Consider the following 21,311-nt stretch of genomic DNA (forward strand, 5'->3'; position numbering starts at 1 on the left):
TTACTTTTAGAATCAGTTGGAGTTAAGGAAACTGTAGGACTAAAGGTAAGCATTAAATAAAAGGATTCAGGACAACAATATGAATGGCCTTTAGAGCTATAATGTCCATATAACATAAATCTTTACGTATGCTTTTCTTTTTAAAAATGTTTTCTTGATATGTATGATCAATGCGTAGTCTTCAATGCAGTTATCGTTTATAAATTGAATTGAAGACAAGATGAATCACAATGGGGAATTGGTATGTGGTTATTTATGGCTTTTTCAGTTCTAACCAACCACACCTTACCTGTTCTATAACCTATTTTGACTTTTATAACGCAGGTGAACTAAAGGTTTGAGTAAACTGGAAGGTGACAATCAGATGGAGTAAAAGAAAAATCAAGTCTGTTAGCTCTTCTTTAATGATTAACTAGAAACAAGTCTGTGTCAATTCTCTGTTTCAGGTCTGAGTAATGAAGCATGATAATTGAACTCTGCTGCGTGCTACAGAAACAAAAAGCTAGAGATGCTGAAATATTATGTACTAATCCAAGTTAACTTCCCACTGAAGACACCAAAAATATGGGAGCTCTTTTCCATGTCCAGATAAAACCTGCTGAAACATGAATCTGAGTTTGTGAGTCTGCTGTAAACCTGAGATCTGGTATGATCTGATCAGCTGTGATCTCATGAGGCTAACACTGTGAGTCTGTAGGCTGTTCAATGTCAGCTGACAGTCTGAATCATGCAGCACCCAGACATCCAGTTAATGCAATTTGGTGATTACATTGCATTAACAGACTTAGCACACACGAACTGCACATCCTGTGCACCTTAAAACCAGAAGGTTCTGTGTGAGTAAAGAATCATTAGATGTTTTTGATTACCATGAGGTCCACCTCTACATACTACAACAATAAAATCCTACTTTAACATTAATGCATCAATAAAAATCTTCAAGAGACATTATTCTACTGTTCTACTGTAAATTATAGGTAACATGGAGGACTGTTGGTTTGATAGGGTAATTTCACATTATGGAATTTGTAACGGAGCTGAATACTTCCTAGACCACAGCACTGATCAAACAGAAAGAAAAAAACTATCTTGTGTTGGAAGGACTTCAATGATGTTTTGTTCAGAGATTCATGTTTTCTTCAGGATAAACTGTAATACTTTTGGTCTCCTTACTTTATTTTTCTTCCATCAAACTTTTATTTTTTTATGCTTGTTCAAGGGAAGTTTCTGAAATCAGATTTGAGCACTTGATATAATTTTGGTTTTGCTCTGGATCTGGGTTAAATATGTTGTGGCTATTAAGATTCAAGTCTTTCAAGGGGTTGCCCCCTACCTCCCAGACTGATCTGACTTTTAGAATTTATTCTTTAAAGTGTCCTCTCCTCTGAACCATTTTTATGTGGAGTACCCCAATGCACCATAGTAGACTGTATGTGTTCACTATGTGGTCTATTTTCAGAAAACATATCTCCTACCATTGAGGTTACTTGTCTTTTAATGTCTTGAAGTCTCATGCAGGAAATGTGCAGGTGTTAGATTTGATTCTGGGGGGACATTTGTTAGACAAATTAATAAGCTTCTTCTATGTGATCATAGATAATTGTTTGTTTTCATTTATTTGTCCTGGCACAGATGATTGGTCCAACAGTTAAAAGTCAGACCAATCATCTGACAATGTACCCTCCCAAAAACCCATAAAGCGACCACAAACAAAAGTGACATTGTAAACTTCTATTTCCTCTATTTTAAGGAAAAAAAGGGACAACAAATTAAGACGGATCCTGGTGGCCAAACTTAGGATCTCCATATCCGGATAATTGTGATCCGGATGAGAGCCTTTGAGTGATTGTTCCAAGCATGATGGCACTATCGTTGTAAGCATCTAGTGTCTGTACTTATCAGGTTGTGATTGCATGCATCTTACCAAACAAAAGACATCACTAAATGTCTGGTTTTACAAGTTCTCATTATCAAATGAAGTTTGCTCTGTCTTGTTTATTTGTTTACTTGTTAGGATCCCCATTAGCTGTACCCAAGAGCTCAGCTATCCTTCCTGGGGTCTTCATAGAGTTATTGTAGCTGTAAAATTAGTCCAAGGCACTTTATAAGACGTCATGTTGATTGGAGTTTTGCACACAAAAGATCATTCTTAACATTGGAAACAGCAGTTTACAACAATGTGTTTAGACAACTGCCATCAAGTCAAAAGTCAACTTTCCGACTCCAGACTTGTACATCTTTTCTTAAACTTTATATATGTTAAGCATCCAAACAAGTCTAACAAGTGGATCACTATTAGTCTTGCAGATTATATTTTCTTACTGTAATGTAAACAATGAATTTCAATACAAATGCTTGTACTTAGGTGTTTTTATTCATGTATGATGAACACATTTCAACTTGTACATAAAAGTCTACAAAATGGCATCAAATGTGTACTTTATAGGTACATAAACAAATACAAGCAATGCACTAAAAATGCATGAAAAAAATGTCTAAAACATCAATGATATTTTATGTAGTGCATTTTAATGCCTGCCACCCCTGACACAGATAATGTGACAGAAGTTATGTTTAACAGCATGCAGCAGGAACAGCCTTCTTTTATTTCCACTCCAAAGATTCATCGTAAAGTTCATATTAGGCATTTAAAATAAAAGATGAAAGGTCTTACACACATGGTTGCCAAATCGGCATAAACTAAAAGTTCCTCCCAGGAGCTTTAATAATGACACAAACCGAGAAAATGGCATTATCATATGTAGCTGCTCTTAAATTCTAGGACCTGATTTTACTTCTTGAGGTAGACTTAATGTGGTTACAAATCAAATTTATTTGTAGTCTTTATTTCTATTTCTATGTTCACAAAGTTGATTATGAAGAAAATACAAAATACAGTAAATCAAAATTGCTCCTTTTATAAAAAGTACAAAAGCTCGGGCCACATTAAAAGGAGGAATAGTAATTTAAACTGCAGTTATTCATCCAATTTCATTATCTTAAGTACAGAAGATCAGTTTTCTTTGTGCTCCAGTACAGCTTTGGTCACACTGACGTGGAAAAGGTCAAATTCCTCTTCCTGTTTTTATTGAGGGTCAGTGGGTGTGGAGAGCATAAATTGTCCACATTTTTTTTTTATTCCAGAGTCATATTTTTGGCTATATTTTACTTTAAACCATAGTTTTGGCCTGTTTGGCCAGGTTTTGGGTTTTGTTTCAGTCAGGGATTTAGCTTGTGTCTTTCTCTCCAGCTCTACATGAGCGCCACCCAGTGTCCCAATAGCAGGGACATCAGGGAGCCAATCACCACAATGATGCTGTTGTAGATGGGGCCACTGGATGCCCCGGCATAGTACTCCATATCTCCAGAGCCCTCCTGCTCATATCCGGGCCTGGGTCCATAGCCATAACCCGCTCCATGTCGAGGATAGCCATAACCTCCATATCCTCCACCGTATCCCCCGTACCCTCCACCGTATCCCCCGTACCCTCCACCATATCCAGGGCGGCTCAGTGCAGACCCCAGCATTGCTCCTCCTATGGCCCCTGCTGCAGCTGCCCCGGCTACTTTCCCTGCACTGGGACCGCTGCTTTGGACAGGTCTGTAGGCCTGCCGCCCCCCTCCGCCCCAGCCCCTCCCACCTCCTCCTCCTCCCCTACCAAAGCCACCTCCTCGTCGGGCCTCAGAGTTGGGGACCAATGTGGCGAGGAGCAGCAGGCAGAGGGCCACTGTGAAGGGGAGCTTCTGCAGGCGGGACATGATCTTTTTATCCTGTCAAAGAAAAAAAAAAGAGGGGAATATTAGGAGTTTGATTCTGGAGAGTTTTTAAACAGAAAATTACAACTTCCTCTTTAGCTGTGGTTTGTAAGTTGTTCATATTTTGATTTTAAATATTTTGAATCTGTTAACTAGACTGGAAAATGACTAAACTTCATTAAGGAGGAGTGTAGTTATGTAGTATTTATAGACTGTAAATATATTAAGGTTGTTTTGCATCCTGATGGCACAAAGTGCTCATAACAGACTGATGAGATGTTCTTGTTGCAGCTTTAGTCCTGCAGCATGTTATTTTTACACTGCTGAGGAGTTAAGAGCTGGACGGATCATAGGTCTTTATCCGGCTTTGAGAAACATGTTTAACACAAGCCCCATCACTATTTAACTCTGTGGCTGACCTGAGATCAGACAGATTTAATAACCTCTAAGGCCCCTGCATCTGTGAGAACGAGCACCAGATCGAGACCTGCTGCGTAAATCACTCTGGCAACAACCAGGGAATATTTGTTGGTATCATATAAAGACTTTTACTTTTCACCCTGTAGAGAAACAATTTTTTTTTCACAAAGATAACTATAGTGCCATGTTTGATATCATACATTTACATAAATAAATACACACAGTTCAAACTTTACAGCTGTTGTTTCTGAGTATAAAATGTTTGTCACTTTTATTATTGAAGAAATAATTTAATTGTAGGGCTTGAAATGCAAACATCTAAATGTAAATATACTTCAAATATTAAAATACTAACCATTATAAAAATAGATTGGAAGAATAATATACCACAATAGACTTTTTTCTTCCATAGTGCCAACAATAGTTGATTACTAAAAGTGACAAAATGTCTGATTATCTCCTCTACCAGTCAAACGTTTGGACACACAACAGTAACAGTAGGATCAATAATACAGTTGAATTGCCCCCCGGGGACAAATAAAGATTTTTATTAATTGTACATTATTATTATAAAGCTACTGTATGCTATATCCAGGGCACACCTACTAATAGAAGGCTTTTTCTTTATTTTTACCATTTTCCACATTTTAGAATAATAGTATATAAAAAAAAATAAAAAAATAAAAATAAAAACAAAAATAAAACATTTAATTTAATTTTTGTTTTGGAAAAATATGTAGGCATCAACTTCACTATTTATACAATAGACATCAATATATACAGTATATATAACTATGAATATAGTTTTCAACTTTACGTCACTGCACTTTGTACATAGTTTATTAAACTCTAACTTACTTTGTACGTATGGTTTATTTTATTGCTTATTTTTTCGATTTTATTTTTACATCTTAAATCGTTTCCTGCTGTATTGTGTTTAAGAGCAACAGTAACAACTGAATTCACCCCTGGGATTAATAAAATATTTCTGATTCTGAAACAGTTAAGCCTTTAGATGAACATGTCTTTAAGATAATAACGTGCATTTCAATCAGGTGTGTCCAAACATTTGACCGGTACTGTATATTAACATTTAAGTACATTGCCATGGTAGCTTCCTTATTCTTTTATTTCCTAAAATTTCCCTTGCAAATCTTTTTTCAATAACTTTTGTTTTTTAATAGTTGAAAAGAAGCTACAGATTCATAAAAACATGTGGCATGTTTTTAGGCACCTGAATCCCTGATGAATTACAGGTTCTATATTAACTATCCCTCTGAGTGCCTCAAACCTCTTCAATAGCTTTTGTTATATTCAGACAAAATATATTTTATTATGAAATGTGACCAAATATTGAAAATGAGGGTTAGAGTGCTGAGCAGTATCAATAAGTGAAAAATGGATTCACCCTACAAATCCCCCACAAAGTAATTCATCATAATGGTATAATAAAAGTATATTTTGATTAAAATAAAATGTTACCTATATATAGCTTTAATTATACCTGTACTTGTTATGGAGTAACATAAGGTCGGGGTCTGACTTTCTCCATTTGTGTAAAAATTCAGAATACTTTTCCACCAATGACGACCCCTAATGTAAGCAGCATGACATCATTTTCTGTGCTGTCAACAAATACTCCAGTCTAATCTGTCTCCTCACAGATGAGTACGTCTATAATTACACTGGGTCAGTGGGAATAATCCAGCCACTCTCAGATTACAGCTCCAAACTTTCAAACAAGATAAAAGCACTTCATTATTAGATTTCATCAATATGGAGCACTCTTGGTCTGTTCGTCAGTGTTACATTACTCACTGTGGTTTCACTCATTTCTGCAGCTGAGGACATTTTCAATAGCATCACATCCTTAACAAGAGAAATTCATTCACAAAAAAACCCCTCAAAAATGTAAAAATCTTAATGAAAGGAAAATCTAAACACCAGCTGATATCTAAAGACAGCGGATGTTGATTTAATCTATTCACATTTGATGCTCTTGTTGAGAATTAACATTTACAAAATAAAGGGATTGTTTTCTATTTACAGAGGACAAGTCATTGTATGAATTATATAGACCTATGACCTGATAATCATTGAAACACCTTTACAAAATATTATAGTTACAATTGTCTTGAGCTGGAAAATAAGAAATGTACTATTTTTTTTCATTTTATTATGACTACATAGTAACTACGGTATGTCCAGGTGATTCAGTAATAAAATAAATAATAACCTGGATAGATATTTATAGTTTAATGCAACAAACATGAAATAACATATTCATTGTAAAGAAAAACATCCTGTAGAAATCACAAGACTCACCTGTTAAATGTTGCGGTTCAGATGATGATGCGTCCACTGACAGTAAAGACGTGTGTGTGTGCGCTCACAGCTTAGACTCCTCAGAAAGTAAGAGGTGTGTTTCAGGGCCAACCTGTTGTCCTACAGACAATCTCTGTCAGGTAGAGTGGATCACTGCGTCTCACACCTGCTCATTGGCTGAGTGAATGGTAAGCTGCTGTCCTCGCCACATCACACATAAATACCTGCCAGTGTGTGGTTCTTATTTAGCCTCCATCGTCCAGAACACTTAACGAGCTCTCCAGAAGCTTCCTCAACATGCTCTGGGAAATTATACAACCAGATTTAAACATCATTACATAAAAAGGAGCCACAGGAGGCCTTTAACCCAGTGACCTGAACAAACACAAGGAGATTACACAGATATTTATATCCATCTTTTCTGAACATAACTTTCTTTTATTAAATAACAATCATTGATGGAAAAAAACAAAACTGTACATTTTCCAGATAGTGGCATGAGTTTCTCACATCTTGAAGGCTGAAGTTCCTTCATTATTTTGTAAAAGACACGATATAAAAAGCAGGCAAGTCTTTAGAGTCACTAAAATTACCAACATGCACAATCTCTGAATCGCACACACTTTAGAGGACATTTTCAACAATGATGTAAGAAATAATAAACAGACGGGATTAAAGGATGCCAGGTTATGAGAATAACTTTGTGATTAAAGTGATTAAATTTACCAGCCAGTCAATAGTCAATCGTTAGTTTGTGTCTGAAATCTTGCAGTCACGTATCTGGATAATAACAACCCACCGTACAGGCGGAGAGGAAATTGTTGTGCTTTAAATTCTCATTCACTCACTTCAAACATTCTTCCATCAAAGGTCTGCAGCGTTATTCACAGTCTGATAAGAGTTCACACTTTTCATTCACTGTTTTATCTACAATCATTTTTCTACAGCCAGTCCAAATGTTCCACACCTACCCGGAGTCATCCTGTGAAGGAACATTGTAAAAAAAACTGTTCATCTTTACTTTGCTTTTAAATCTCAACATGACATTTGTTTTATCTACATAAGGCAGTGATGCAATGAGGACAAAACGGGGGGAAAAAAACATCAATTGTTAAATCCAGGACGGATTATTTTGTCTTATAAAAATAAACAGGTTGACATTTAAGAGAATGAGCTTCTTACATTTTGCTCAGAGTTTGACGAGAACATTGGTTGGGACAGCAGGTAGCTTCAGGGCGCACTCACACAAGGCAATCTGTACCTTAGCACGCTTCACCCCTAAAGTCCAGTTGGTTTTAATAGTGTGAGTGCTCTGATCCGTGCTCAACACTTCCTAGTGTGAGTGCGCCCTCTGTGTCATACGTCCACTTCCACTTCTTAAACAGATGTCATGATACGGGCAAAAAAACTAAAAGCCTGACTCATAAACCCCTGTAAACCTGGAACTCATCATACCTATACTCATTTTGAACATATCAAAACAAAAGAGATCAAACCGGTTAGATAATAAGTAGTAGAGGTTCTGTTGAGTTACCTTCAGACAGAGCCAGGTAAGTTGTGTCCCCTTGCATTGTTTCCACTTTTTGTGCTATGCTAAGCTAACCAGCTGCTGGTGGTATTACAAAACAAACAACCAATTCATGGCAGGAAATATCAAAAGCCTTTTCACAAAATATCCAACCATTTCTTAAAATTCATACTTAATGACTGCAGAAAAACCTTTTATGGTAACAACTTCAACGGGTTTTCTGTTCACACAATCTTCATTAATCTCTGCTGAGAGCTTCTAAGCCATGATACATTAAGAGAGAGTCAATTCAATTTCTTACATTGAAGTATAATCAAATGCTTCAACAGAACATGAAGGCACACAGTTTCATGTGGGACCTGCATTGTTTCCGCTGCTCAGACCTCGACTGTTTCACATTAAGGTTGGTTGTGGATTCACTCGAGCTCCAGAATTTTCTTTTCTTTTTTGTAAAACACAGAATTTCACCGTGTGTCTTTGTGCTTTGAGAAACCGTTAAAACAGGCACTTTACAATGACCCGCATATTGTTTGAATTTGTGCTTTAACTTTATGAGCTTGCAAACTTTAGGGTAGAGACCAAACAGGACTGCTTATTTTAAACTAATTTAGTAAAGTACTGCACTGTAAAAATGACTCAGGAGGAGAGGAATGTTTTTCTGCGTGAACTGTGAGTGACACATGAAGATTAAAAAAGTAAGTCATTTGGTCTGAAGACTTTTTAAAAAACTGTATGAGCTGTCATAACTCGGGACTATTGCTGAGAGGGGCACATGAAACATGCACACGTTTTAGCACGTTAAAGTTTAGTACGTTTTGTTGAATGATTGGAAGGTTTAAAAAACAGAAACCCATGCAGACTCATGAGCTCAGCGGAGCAGGATACATGTTGGAACACATACATTGAGTTCTTGTCAGCTGGTTCGTAGTCAGTCCGGGTGCAGGATGTGGTGATGTGGGATAGATTTTTCACAGTTTGATGTGAAGATCACATACATGTCGCCCCCTCTGGAAGACAACTGAGCTGCTTCTCAATTATACACCGAAGGTAGGTATACCTAATACAAGCAGAGACAAGTTCAAGTTAAAGAAAGAATAAACATCTTCAGGTAATTCACATTTCTCTTTCCATTTTTAATTAGTCTCTTCTTGATAATCAATTATTAGTTTGGTTTGGTAACATTTAAGAAGACGTTGAAAACAGTCCATCAGTGTTTCTCAAAGCCAGAGATTTTTTTTTTTTACATGACTTAATTTGTTCACAACCCAAAAATGTTCTGGAGCGGAATAAAGAAAGAAACAAAAAAAACACATTTAGGAAGCTAGAATCAGAGAAGTAGGGGGGAAATATCCAAAGCAATCAATCCAAATAAGCTGGACAAATAATCCCTGAAACCTAACAGAGTCATGTGTGAAGGTTGAGGACAGCACATAAACATGAAAGTGTTGATGTAAATCATACACTAAACAGTGTTGTTGTTGTTGTTTTTTTACCTTCTCCTGAGTTTCTGCACCTCTCTGTCCTCCTCCTCCTTCAGTTTGGTGATGAAACTTTTTAGGACAGGCATTTCAAACTTGATATACTGTGCCACCTGGTGGAGAGGAGTGGAAATAGTGGGGTTAATTAAAGGGTGCAGCATGTACCACACATGGTGGTTTGAAACACAGCCACGCCTCTGAATCTCTGAAAACAACTCCCTCAAATTCAAAGCAATAGTGAATTCTGTGATTTACATCGTAGGTGACTTCTTCTCCAAGGTCTTCTTCTGTGAGGAAAACCTTGCACACCTGCTCACATGGACCCTGCATCACCCTCAGCACCAGAGGATAGTCACTCCTCTTCAGTTTGACACGCTCTGAAACAGTACAACACAGAGTAAGGGATCAAGAGAACAAAACATTTATTTACAGTGCATAATAGAACCCATGACTTGACAAACCAGAACTAAATAATAATTAACACGAACCTCCACTGGCATGGACCAGGTATATAGCAAAATCATCTGGGCTGTTTTCAATTTTAAACTTGTTGAGAAGAACTCGGAGAACCTGAGGCGTGGTCATGCAGCTGTTTATCCGCACATTCGTCACTGATCCAAAAGCAGGAGTGAACACTGCTGTCTGAGAGGGGGGGAAAAAAACATGACACATTCATTTACTTTCTTACATTACTCCACCAATATATGTGTACTCAGGTAAACCTTTGAATGCTCATCATGCATCTGTTTTTTCTTGCTTTAAGAAATAAAGTTGAAAAATGCATCATCATCATTAAAATTGACTATACATTACCCATAATTCACAGGTTAAGTTTAAAACATGGGGTCTGTGGGGACTTTTGTTGGGAGCATTGGTTGAGTCATTGGTTCTACTCTGTTATTGCGGATCAGGTTTAAAAATGGGGCTGGTAGCTGTAGGGGTGCCCGGTCACTTTCTGAGAACTGCTGAGGTGACACTGAGTAGGTCACCGAACTCCCAACTACTCGGGATCTCTTTCATGTCCCTCTGACATTCTCCTGACTCATGCTCATACTAGGATCCTGTTTGTGACCAAGTTTCAACAACAGAGTGAATAAGTGAATTTCCCCTCCCCTCTGGGATTAATAAAGTAAAGGTTCTTCTTCTTCATCTTCTGTGTACATTGTTGCATTTTTGGAAACATATTGTTTTACCTTATGGTTGTAGAAGTGTCCGTTGATGGAGAAGCGATGGCGTCTAATTTTCCTCTGGTCACTCGGTGACCGTCGCTGCCCACGTCTTAGCACCCCGGCATCACTCTTCGTCCTGAGGAGCTGAGCAGAGCTCTCACTGTCGTCTGTCCAATCAAGAATCATGACATCAGATCATTGTTATTTGTACTGTTACATGTGAGAAAATATGAAATGTTTATCTATCTATAAGAAATGTCTTCTAACTGCTGACTGAGATTCACTTATGCTATGTTTACTTATTTTTAAACACTAAATTAAACACACCAGGCAGCATCACCTCTGGAGAACAGGACACAAATGTAGAATTGTTTTTTCTTGCGTTCGGGAAGTTGGAAGCAAAAATGAGAAACAGAACTGGTGCCTCCCTTTTTCTACTATTCTAAATGACTACAAAATAAAAGAATAAGAGGCTTTAATTCCTTAACTCCTCACGAGAAGTTGTTTTTTTTAGGTGATAATATGCTAATCAAAAGCTGCTAAGAGCTAACTAGAGATTTAGTCATCAGCTTTTTAAATACAGAGGTGACTTATTTTTACTGAACCAATGCAACCTTTAGTTTTTTACCTGACAACACAAATCAAAAAACAAGTGAAACAGGATTCTGAGTTTATTCAGTTATTTAGGGTTTGATTTTTTTATGTTGATAACAGGATGTTTATAATGACCAAGGGAGCTTTACATTGTACCTTTTATATATAAAAAAGGATTTTATCTTCATTTATTTTGCTGACTTGAGATAAAAAAAAGAGATTGAAATACAGACTCATTTGCTATAATATAAAAAATGATGTTCAAAAATCCACATAATTGTTATAAACTCAGATCTTCAACCACAATCATCTCTTGATCTCTTGATTGAAAAACATGACACAACTCAATCTCCTAATGCTTTAAGATACTGTTAAACCCTCCATAGATTAAAAACATGCCCTGTTGACTGTTTTACAGAGTCTTACATGGGCTAAAAAACACATTTGAGGAAAATTCCTGAATCTATCAGAGGTACATTTTAAAGCAGCCACCTTTACTCGATAACTAAAGCCACTAACCGTCTGTATGCTCCTCCATCACGCCGTTGTCCTCTGGTTGGTCTTCAGGTGGCGTCACTTCCACTGTGGGCGGGCTCTGCTCTGTCGCCTGCTGCCCGTCTGTGTTATTGGGAGAGCTTCAAGCAGAACACAAGAGAGAGTTGAGGAGAGAGCGAAGAGACTGCAGAGAAACAGCTCGAAGCATTTAGTATTTCAACTTTTTATACACTCAAGTGAAAAATGTTTGAATGCTTTTGCACTTCAGTGAGAGGTGTTACAGTAGAAATGAGCTGAATGGCTTATACTGTCAAGAGAGTACAAAAATTATCACCATGGCAACAGGGATTCACAGATGAATTACTAGATTTCTGAAAAGTAGCAGCATTTTGTTGATCACTTGTAATCCACATAGAGTATCCACGATAACAGCAGTACCAGTATTGAATGTATTTCATCTTTGGAGCTCACTTTGTATGAGCTTGTCGGTGTTTTGCTTTAAAATGTAAACCTCTTTGCTGCTTAGAAAGATGCAAACCTGCATACGACCTATCGGTAATTAAAAGCAACTTTACGGCTGTGGTGGTGAGGCTGGTTTTGTTACCACATGGTAAAATCCTTGGTCATAAAGTGTTTGTGCTGTTTTCTTTAATAATTTCTTGTAAGTTGATTTCTGTGTGAAGCATCTGTTATCCAGGGAGGATAACAGGGGGATCAAAGAGCTCTCAGATAAATGGGATTAGAGAGCTAAAATGAGGCTTCAAGCCTTTTGTCACAAATTGATTTGTGGTAGCTTGAGGCAAACGTTCACTTTGTTAAGACTGTTGCCAAAAAGCGTTGCATCCAAGTAAACTGAGTAAATCAATTATTAATATATTGAATGGAAATATAAAGTTAAAAACAACATAAAGCAACGACACATTTAACTGAATTGCCATCAGACACACTAGACAGAATCTATATTTGCCTCCTGCTGACCTACTGTCCATCACCATTTCCGGTCAGCAGCGCGTAACTGGATCTGTCTGCACCTCTTACCCTTGACTGTCTAGATTGCAACCCGAGTGCCAGGACGTAGAGGAGGGGGGCGGTCGGATACGCTCGTGGTCGTCCTGCATCTGAAGCCTGATTGGTCGTCGCAGGCCCCAGAAGATATTCAACAAACCCTCGACGATCAGCTCCCCCTCTTCCTGTTGCCAGAGAGGGGTCATGATCAATATTAACTCAGACATATAAACACATAACGGACAGTTATTACCCCTCTGGGGTCTAGGGTAAATGGGGAGGGGATATTGGATTCCAAATCACTAAAAACTGTGACAGGAAATATCGGGTAGAGGTTTTCATCATCCAGAAGGGATATAACAATGAGAGAAAAATACGGTAACCCACCTCTCTGTGTCGGAGCTGCAGATTCTGTCCTTCATAGTAGAGGTTGTATGTCTTTAGATGTGAGAGGACTGTTACCCTGGAAACAGAAACGTTGTGTTTATTATACCTTTTGATCATTTTACACAGCATATTACATGTTGGGAGATTGATTTCCTGCAGTCCACGCTGCAGTGATTGAATATAAAATGCTCATTCACTTCATTCAAATTCAAAATACCTGTACTTAACACGCATCTTCATTTAGACTTCTTCTCCTCCACCAAATATCAGAGGTAAACATTGTAGATTTCCTCCTCTACACTTGTCTCAGAGCTCTCGTTACTATTTTAAAATTAGAATTATCGTATAGTTTTCCTGTCCAGTGAAATTGATGGATCTCAAAATGTAGCGATTTTAAGTTTTTATAATAATCTGAAGGAAAACGTTTTCCCTTATAGGATCAGAGAATGATCCCACTTCTTGAAGCACAGAATCTGAAATCCTCTTAAGATCAGTTCAAAAATGTCACAAAGCTAAAAAATAATCTGTTTTCTGAACTCTTGAAAAGGATGCTACAAGCATACAAACAATCCTGCAGATTATGATGTAGTGCAGTACAGTAAACTGACACATAGGGCATTTCTCAATGATGTATTCTCATATATGTTTAAAACATGGAGACAATTTCTTAACATAATATATATAAGTGACTGACAAACAATCATTTCGCAAATCAATTACTAAGTAGTTTGTTGTATATTTAAATCATCTTTTTAACTTAGGCTAAGCTGAACCAGGATAATGAACGATAAATTGAATTTCGAAAACACATTTTAAGAAATGATTAAAGACTTTATACAATGATTTTGTGATGTACAAATACATTACTACTAATTCTCTCAACGTACAATATTGACAAAACATCTGACAGATGTGTCTTCCAATCATACTCTTGGATCAGGTGTTGTATTACAGTTTTATTTACATCATGTTAAGTCGAATTAGGACATGTTTTCATAGCAGTGAGTCATGTTTCCTGTAAATGTAATACACCCAAAAACAATTAGTGAGTTCTCTGGGTTTAAATATTGTCTGATTTGACAATGTAATGTTTAATTGTTACATATTGTAACCTGTAAGGACTCAAATGAATCCATGAGATGAATTGTAAAGTGTCTCAAGATAACATTTGTTATGAATCGGTGCTATACAGATAAAGATTGATTGATTGATTGAAGAATATGTTCATCATTTCGGACAATTATTTTTTAATGCATTGAAGTAGAATGGCGTTCATTATTTCCCTGTAGTGGACTAAAGAGTAAAAATAGCGGAAAAATGACAATTAAGTGAAGTACAGTTTCATTTTGTTCTTCAGTAAAGTTCTCCATGTCTCAGGTGGTTAAATCACAGCATGTCGACTAGCCCTTTGACTCTTTTGACCCTATAATGGCTTTACATCATGGGGCTGAATCTCAGGAAAAAACAACTATCAGTACTACATTTTTAAATCAATGCATGTGTAAATATATGTACTGTATGCCTGTGTAATGTTCAGTTGTCAAATGAAGCATGCAAATGTTTGGAAAAAATGTTCATAATAAAACAGCTGTAATGTTTATTTAACTCCAAACTCCAACACGGTAAACCTAACTTAACTAGTTTAAAATCATGCCATGAGAGCAGATATGGTTTGAATAGTGTATGTGTGGGGGGTGAGGGGCATTTCATCCTTACTTGCTGATGAACTTGTTCTCTCCGATCTGAACCCCGTAATGTGAGTTATCCATTCTAAGTCTGCATGAGAGGAGCTGAGGGACAAAGAAGCAACACAGAGTTCATATTATTTTCCATCTGATTCAGTCTCATGACTCCTCATGACCTGCAGTAAGACAAGAAGAGGCAAAGAGAGAGAGAGAGAGAGAGCAGCCTGAGGAGGAGGAGAGAGAGAGCAGCCCGAGGAGGAGGACAAGATGTAGTTCCACACAGTAAACAATAACAGACTGTAGATCATATCGATCTTCCTGTCAATGTATTTCCTCCAACATACTGTACAGATCCACTGATAGCTCAACCAGCAAAACAGCTGCTCTTCCTCCTCCTGCCCACAGTACTTATTTTCTTGTATTCTCTCCTCATGTCTTTGTCTCTCTTTACACATAAACACTTAGAAAACACACGTATGCACACATGCAGCTGTTATACATGGCACTCTGCCACCGTCACCCCGCGGAGACTTTTCCTGAGCGATGTGTTTGTGTGTGTTTTCCTTTGTGTGCATGCAGACGAGGCAGGACAGAAGCCTCCAGGAAGGAGACGAACAGGTGCAGCACACATGGGCCACCCGCCGAGCCAAATCATGTCAGCTGCTTAGACATTTATCGCTGAGCGAGCTGCTGGCAGCACCCACTAATGCATTCATCTGTCATATATGAATCTCTACTAACAGGACATGTGGCCTCGTTCTGGACTTATTAGTTCACTGCTTTAAAAACAATAAGGTAATACACTTTCTTGTAATTTCCAAAGACTAATACTTCAACAGTTTATGCAATATGCTTTTAACAATTAAGAAATATCACATGTGTAATTCAAATAAAGCCTCAAACTCATTTTAAAAAAATGTGTCTTGCCATTGATAACATTAGATTTATTCTGTAACTTTTCCTTTAGCACCATTATCAAATCAAAGGTTTTTTTTTCCTGCATATGAAGGTTCATGACCATATGCTGGGCGGCTGTGGTTCACGGTTGTCTCTCAACTGGAAGGTCGGGGTTCGATCCCCAGCTCCTGCAGCTACATGTCCGATGTGTCAATGGGCAAAACACTTCACCAGAAGCCGCTCCCGCTGCTTCGTCGTCAGCGTGTTTGAATGGGTTTATTAAATACTAATGAACACTTTACACAGCAGCCATCAGTGTGTGAATGTGTAGGTGTGACCTGCGGTGTGACAGCACTAGAAAAGCGCTATGCAAGCTCAAGTCCACTCACAATACTCCACTAAAACGTCTTCTATATTTCAGCTGTACTTTTGTGTTCAGAACTGTTAAGGAAATGTTAGCTAACTAATTACAGCCGGCTAAACGTACAAAAAAATAAAAAACTACGGCAACGCTAATGCTAAGAGTTGATGCTCGATGGTCACCTCTGCTTTACTCCTTCTTTTCATTGTTGGCTCGATTTGTTATTAAGAAGTAGAGAAGTCCCTTAGGTGAGAAGTTCAGCAGTTGTTTGGGCTGAAATAATAATTGACTTTTAGTAAAAGGGACAAATTAAGTCAGTTTGGCAAATCTAGGACTTTCCTTTAGACACAACTAAGTGCATAGTTTATTTCCATAATGCTACCTTTGATAGTGAGTGCATCTGTTATACACAACAGATACCAAATTGTGATGGTCATATAAAATTATTGGCCAAATAAGAACTTATATGTCAGTAACAAGTCCAGAAGTAATCTTACCGTGGTGTAGACAGTGTGTGATAGTTGAGTCGCCGGACGGAGGGAGCTGAAAGTGTGACGAGAGAGAGAAGTTCAATGTCTAGTACATCGTCAGGTTAATAAGAAGTTGTGTCCCTCCAGGGTTGGTTTCAAAAGGCCCAACGGGGGTCTCTTCATGCGAGTGTGACAGTGATCAGTCTGTGAAGAGTAGGGGGGGGCGCATTTACAGGAAGAGCTCCCCTTCCGCTAAATCACTTCCTCCTTGACTCAGTCACACAGGAAACTGACAGCAGCCTTTGCACACCCCAGAACTTCCTCAATTCAAGAGGCTTGGATGAGCGATCTGTTAACCCAAACAAAGAGTTTACTCACACAGGAGCACAAAATCAAAAACAGATAAGCCACACTTCCATTTGTGCTTTCCTGATCGAAACAGATATCGAAGCATATTGTAAACAAACATATTAATGAGGTCATTTAGCAACTTTAAACACACAGTGTAGATAAGCCGAGGCTGTCAATCTCCAAAAGAAATGTGTTTGATAATTGTGGAAGGATTAAATATTAAACACCAATCAGCCCAGAGCCCCTGCCAAGGTCTATAAATATTTCAGCATCTATATTAGCCCTGTCAGATGCTCAAAAGCTAACCATTCACCGCCACAATGGAGATCATTAGACTTTAATGGTGCCGTCGTGGTCAAGGGCAGCTGTGATCATAGACTCATGAACGGTTGATGTCAGTGGTCTGACAGTTCTAATTGTCTGGTGTCGAGTCCAAAGACCAAAGTGAACTTTAGGTCAACTTTATTTGTTTATCAAATCGATAAATCCCCCTGATGTCAACACCTGAAACAAAGATCAAATCTGACATTTCACCTTTAAAGCTGCTGCTCAAGCATCGATCACGTCATAATGAATGTGGTCTCTGTTGGTGAAACGTTTGCAGGATATTTCCCAGATTTTTGGATTTGTGTGTTTTGATCCAGAGAGGATTTTCACAGTTTCCTACAGATAAAGGATCTCAGAGTTTTCTAAAACGTCATGAAAGAGCTGGGAGTTTGTCTTTATTATGCTTATGTGACAAATCTTTGTTTTCTCCTTGTTGAAGACTACTTTACCATAATGTAGGGAGGGCTCTGTCACTTTTTTCTAACTTACTACTGCCTACAAATAACACATTTAAAAAATAATAAAGGCCAGCAAATATATTTTAACAATTTCTCAACTTCCTGATCTGATGAAATGATCGAATCTGTGACTTAAATCTGTTATAGATTAGACAGAACATAATGCCTTCTCAATTAAATGTACTGAAGCAGCTGTGTATGGGACACAAAAACACAATTTGTTATTTTGGCCGGTGAATTTTTTCATCTACCTGCCACCTTGGCCGGTGAGTCAAAAAGTTAATTTCAGACCTTGTCTCTAACTTTGCCTTTTTTTGGCAAATTGTCAAAACTTGGTTAAAACCAGACCATCATACAGACCTTAAGTTGTTGTAAAAAAATAGTTTTCTTCAAAGAACCTCGAGCTCACCCCCTGACCATTGCTGCAATATTTACAGTAAAATCTATACTTTGTCTGGATTTTCCGGCTCAGCTATAGCAGACAATGAAATCCATTAAATGAAGGAAAACATGAAAATAGCCGACACTGTAAAAGTACATCAACACATTAACTCTCACCTGGATCATTTTTACAACAGGCTACAAAGAACTCTTGTTCTCACTATTAATAACTTCTTCACACCGTCTAAAGTGTTGATACAGATTGCTTATCTTGTCAAACCCACAGCCCAAAACTCAAACCCTCCATATCCACTATGATAAATGACAATGTATAGTAAAACACACTCTTATATTAAAGAAGCCAGAGCCAGCTTTTTTTTTTACAGTGTTGCTTTATAAATGCCCGAATCTCTCAAATAATTTTAAAAATTAGTTTGACCTATCATTGCAGCTTCTGTACAGCCCAGTTTCCCCCCAAAAAAATTAGAAACATGTTTGCAATTCAACTTTGAAGTAGGCTTATACAATGTTCCAAACAGTATGAAATCTCTCAGTTTCAACATTTGACATCTTGTCTTTGTGCTGTTTTCAATCCCTTATGGGGTTTCAAATCATGAAATTCTGTCCCAGCTTGTTTTGCACAACATGTTTAATGTGTGTATTAAAATGACTTCTTAAGAGTAATCTCCATTCATGTGTAGTTCACTTGACATTTAAACAGCAACCCAGTTGATAAAAAGCAATGATTTCTGATGTCAGTTGTAACCAGAGGATCTCTGTGGAAATTATCTGTATGACATTAAGACAGCAGAAAGCTGTTTCTGCTTTCTGTTTCCACCGACAGCAGCATATAAATACAGCAAAGCCAACCAGATATCACAATCTGGTTTCAGCCGAGGGAGCTTCTTCTCTGTCCAAATGTAGTCCTCTTTGACTTCTTGAATTCCTCCTCTGTCTCATTACAACATCAGACAATCCTCAGCCTTCATGCTCCTATCTTCATGTCCCTTTTGCCTTCATCTGCTCAGTGGGTTTTTTTTTTAACTGTCCCGTTTTGCTGATTAAAAAACCCTGTCCTCTCTGCTGTCTTGCCTGTTTTCCTCATTCAGCCTCCTCCTCCCTTCTTGTGAAAGACTAGAAAGGCTTGCACCATGCTATTAAAACTCATGACCACTACTTCCTGACAGCCTCCCTCCCACCCCAAACACACACATTCTCTGTGTCTTTCATTGACACACATGCACGCTTGTTTTCTGGCCTCTTGCCTCTTCGCCTCTGAACCCCCTCTGTCAAAGTCTTTAGCTTAGATGAAAGATGTATAGCTTTAAAGCTCCTCCTGTCCTCTTTTAAACCCCCTACCTTCAGCCTCCACATTACTCCTGCTCTGCCTCACTATTGTCACAATTGTCATAGCAACATCCAAAACATCTAAGCTCCAGCAACTAGCCCACAAACATGGAGCCAAAAATAGTGTTTCTCTCTCCTGCTCCTTGTTAGGCATACTGGGATCGACAAAAAAAAACAAAACACTGCAAGGCTTGCATGAATCTACATATGGTGCACAGATTCTCCAGATAGAGTGGAAAGTATTTTTTGACCCTCAGTTGACTGCAGAGCTGAAATGATTAGTCAATCTAAGAGGAATGTAACTGCAACAACTACAAGCAAAAACTGCACTGCACTTTTGAATGAGTATGGTTTTGGTCTATGATAAACTAAATGTCTGCAAGTGTGGAAAAAAAACAGTGTGCAATGTACTCTTGGAGCTTGTGATTGGCGTCGTCCGCCCCATTTATGAACATTAACTTGCGCTCACCTAAAACTAAAGCGGTAGAGTAAAACAGCCCAGCGAAGACGTCTTTCAGTGAGGATCAATAATGAATTGAGGTTGTTGATCATTCTGGGGATTTCTTTTTTTTTACATTTGAAATTCAATCCAAGTTGGTTGAATACTTTGTCCATGGCTTGTATGTCAGGCACAAGGCTACTCCTACATCATAACTTCATGATGATGGCAGGACTCACAGCAATATGTTCCATTTACTGCATTACTTTAAGCCAAGTGTTTTAAACCAACTGGCATCTTGGTGCACATCGCCAGCCAAAACATTAGGTATTCACTTTTATGCAGATGGTCTATGAAGCTCTGCTCTGTCTAGCCAGCCATGGTTGCTGAGAGGAATCTTGACTGTCTCCTGCTAGTTATATAACCTGTTTTACTAAAACACAGATGTGCACACTCCCTGATAGATCAACTGCGATTAAAAAGATGCATTTATATCTATTTCTGTTCAAGAAGAAGACCAAACTATCACAAGTGCCATGGGCATGTCTACTATCACTACACGTCTTATATTCGAGATTCATAATCAATGTGAGTCATATGCGCGTTTTAAAATTAAATAAATGTTGCTCTTGTGCATCTTATGAAGTAAAACATGTTTTAGTTCTGTTTATGTGTGCGCAAACTATCGCGGTATCAAAGTACACCCAGTGAAAAGCGCCACATCAACCCCATCTTCATGATCAGCCTACTTAGCTACACCGACGCTTCTGTCTGATTCTTGCCGACTTTGGAGATCATAACTCGGCTTACCAAACCCGGGGACGCAGGCTCTACGGTTCTTCTCTTCCACCTCCTTCGCAAGGTCTCTCCTCTTCCTCCCGTTACGGAGGCTCACCTGTCCGCACACGGATAACTCCTCAGTCAACTCGTTGGTAACAATCGCTGAGGCGCGTGGATCCAGGGGCTGAGCGCGAGAGGTCCATCTGTTGTGGCGGAGCTCGCGGGCACAGCAGCGTCAGGCCCCGGCCGGGAGCCAATCAGAAAGCGACCCCGACGCCCCTTTGTTCACGCTGCGTGCAGAGATCAGGCTGAGATGAATGAAAACAAGAAAACAATAGGAGGAACGAGCATGCGCACAAACACCACGGTGAAAAACCAGCCCGTCATTAATATTCAGTGAACAACCAAAAATACTTTTAGTTGTAAAAATGCCAATAAAACTTCAGATAGATGATATATATAGAGATTAAATTCTCTATTGCAAGCTAGCCTAATTATTTTAAAAGTCTAATTTTTGACTTTATTGAATTTATAAGATTGACATTTTGTCCATCAGTAACATTTCATCAGTTACTCCTAATGGAAATGGAGTCCCAACATTTTTAGAATACAAAACATAACATTGAAAATTATGTGTAAAACAAAAAAGAAGTTGGGG

At 38.3% G+C, this 21,311-nt stretch overlaps 1 protein-coding gene across 1 annotated transcript; it reads right to left on the bottom strand.

The window, feature by feature from the left end:
* Positions 1-2,355: 2,355 nt before the first annotated feature.
* rassf2b (Ras association domain family member 2b) lies at positions 2,356-20,905 on the bottom strand. The gene is made up of 12 exons (XM_020647475.3): positions 20,684-20,905; positions 16,598-16,643; positions 14,874-14,947; positions 13,158-13,233; positions 12,804-12,955; positions 11,790-11,905; positions 10,701-10,843; positions 9,996-10,149; positions 9,763-9,884; positions 9,523-9,620; positions 6,502-9,086; positions 2,356-3,771 (listed from the first exon to the last, which is right to left on the bottom strand). Exons 3-11 carry the CDS (start codon positions 14,924-14,926, stop codon positions 9,017-9,019), a joined length of 984 nt encoding a protein of 327 aa, XP_020503131.1. The 5' UTR covers positions 14,927-14,947; positions 16,598-16,643; positions 20,684-20,905; the 3' UTR covers positions 2,356-3,771; positions 6,502-9,016.
* Between the last annotated feature and the right edge of the window lie 406 nt (positions 20,906-21,311).

Source organism: Labrus bergylta, chromosome 2 (genome assembly GCF_963930695.1).
Source record: "Labrus bergylta chromosome 2, fLabBer1.1, whole genome shotgun sequence".
Lineage (NCBI taxonomy): Eukaryota > Metazoa > Chordata > Actinopteri > Labriformes > Labridae > Labrus > Labrus bergylta.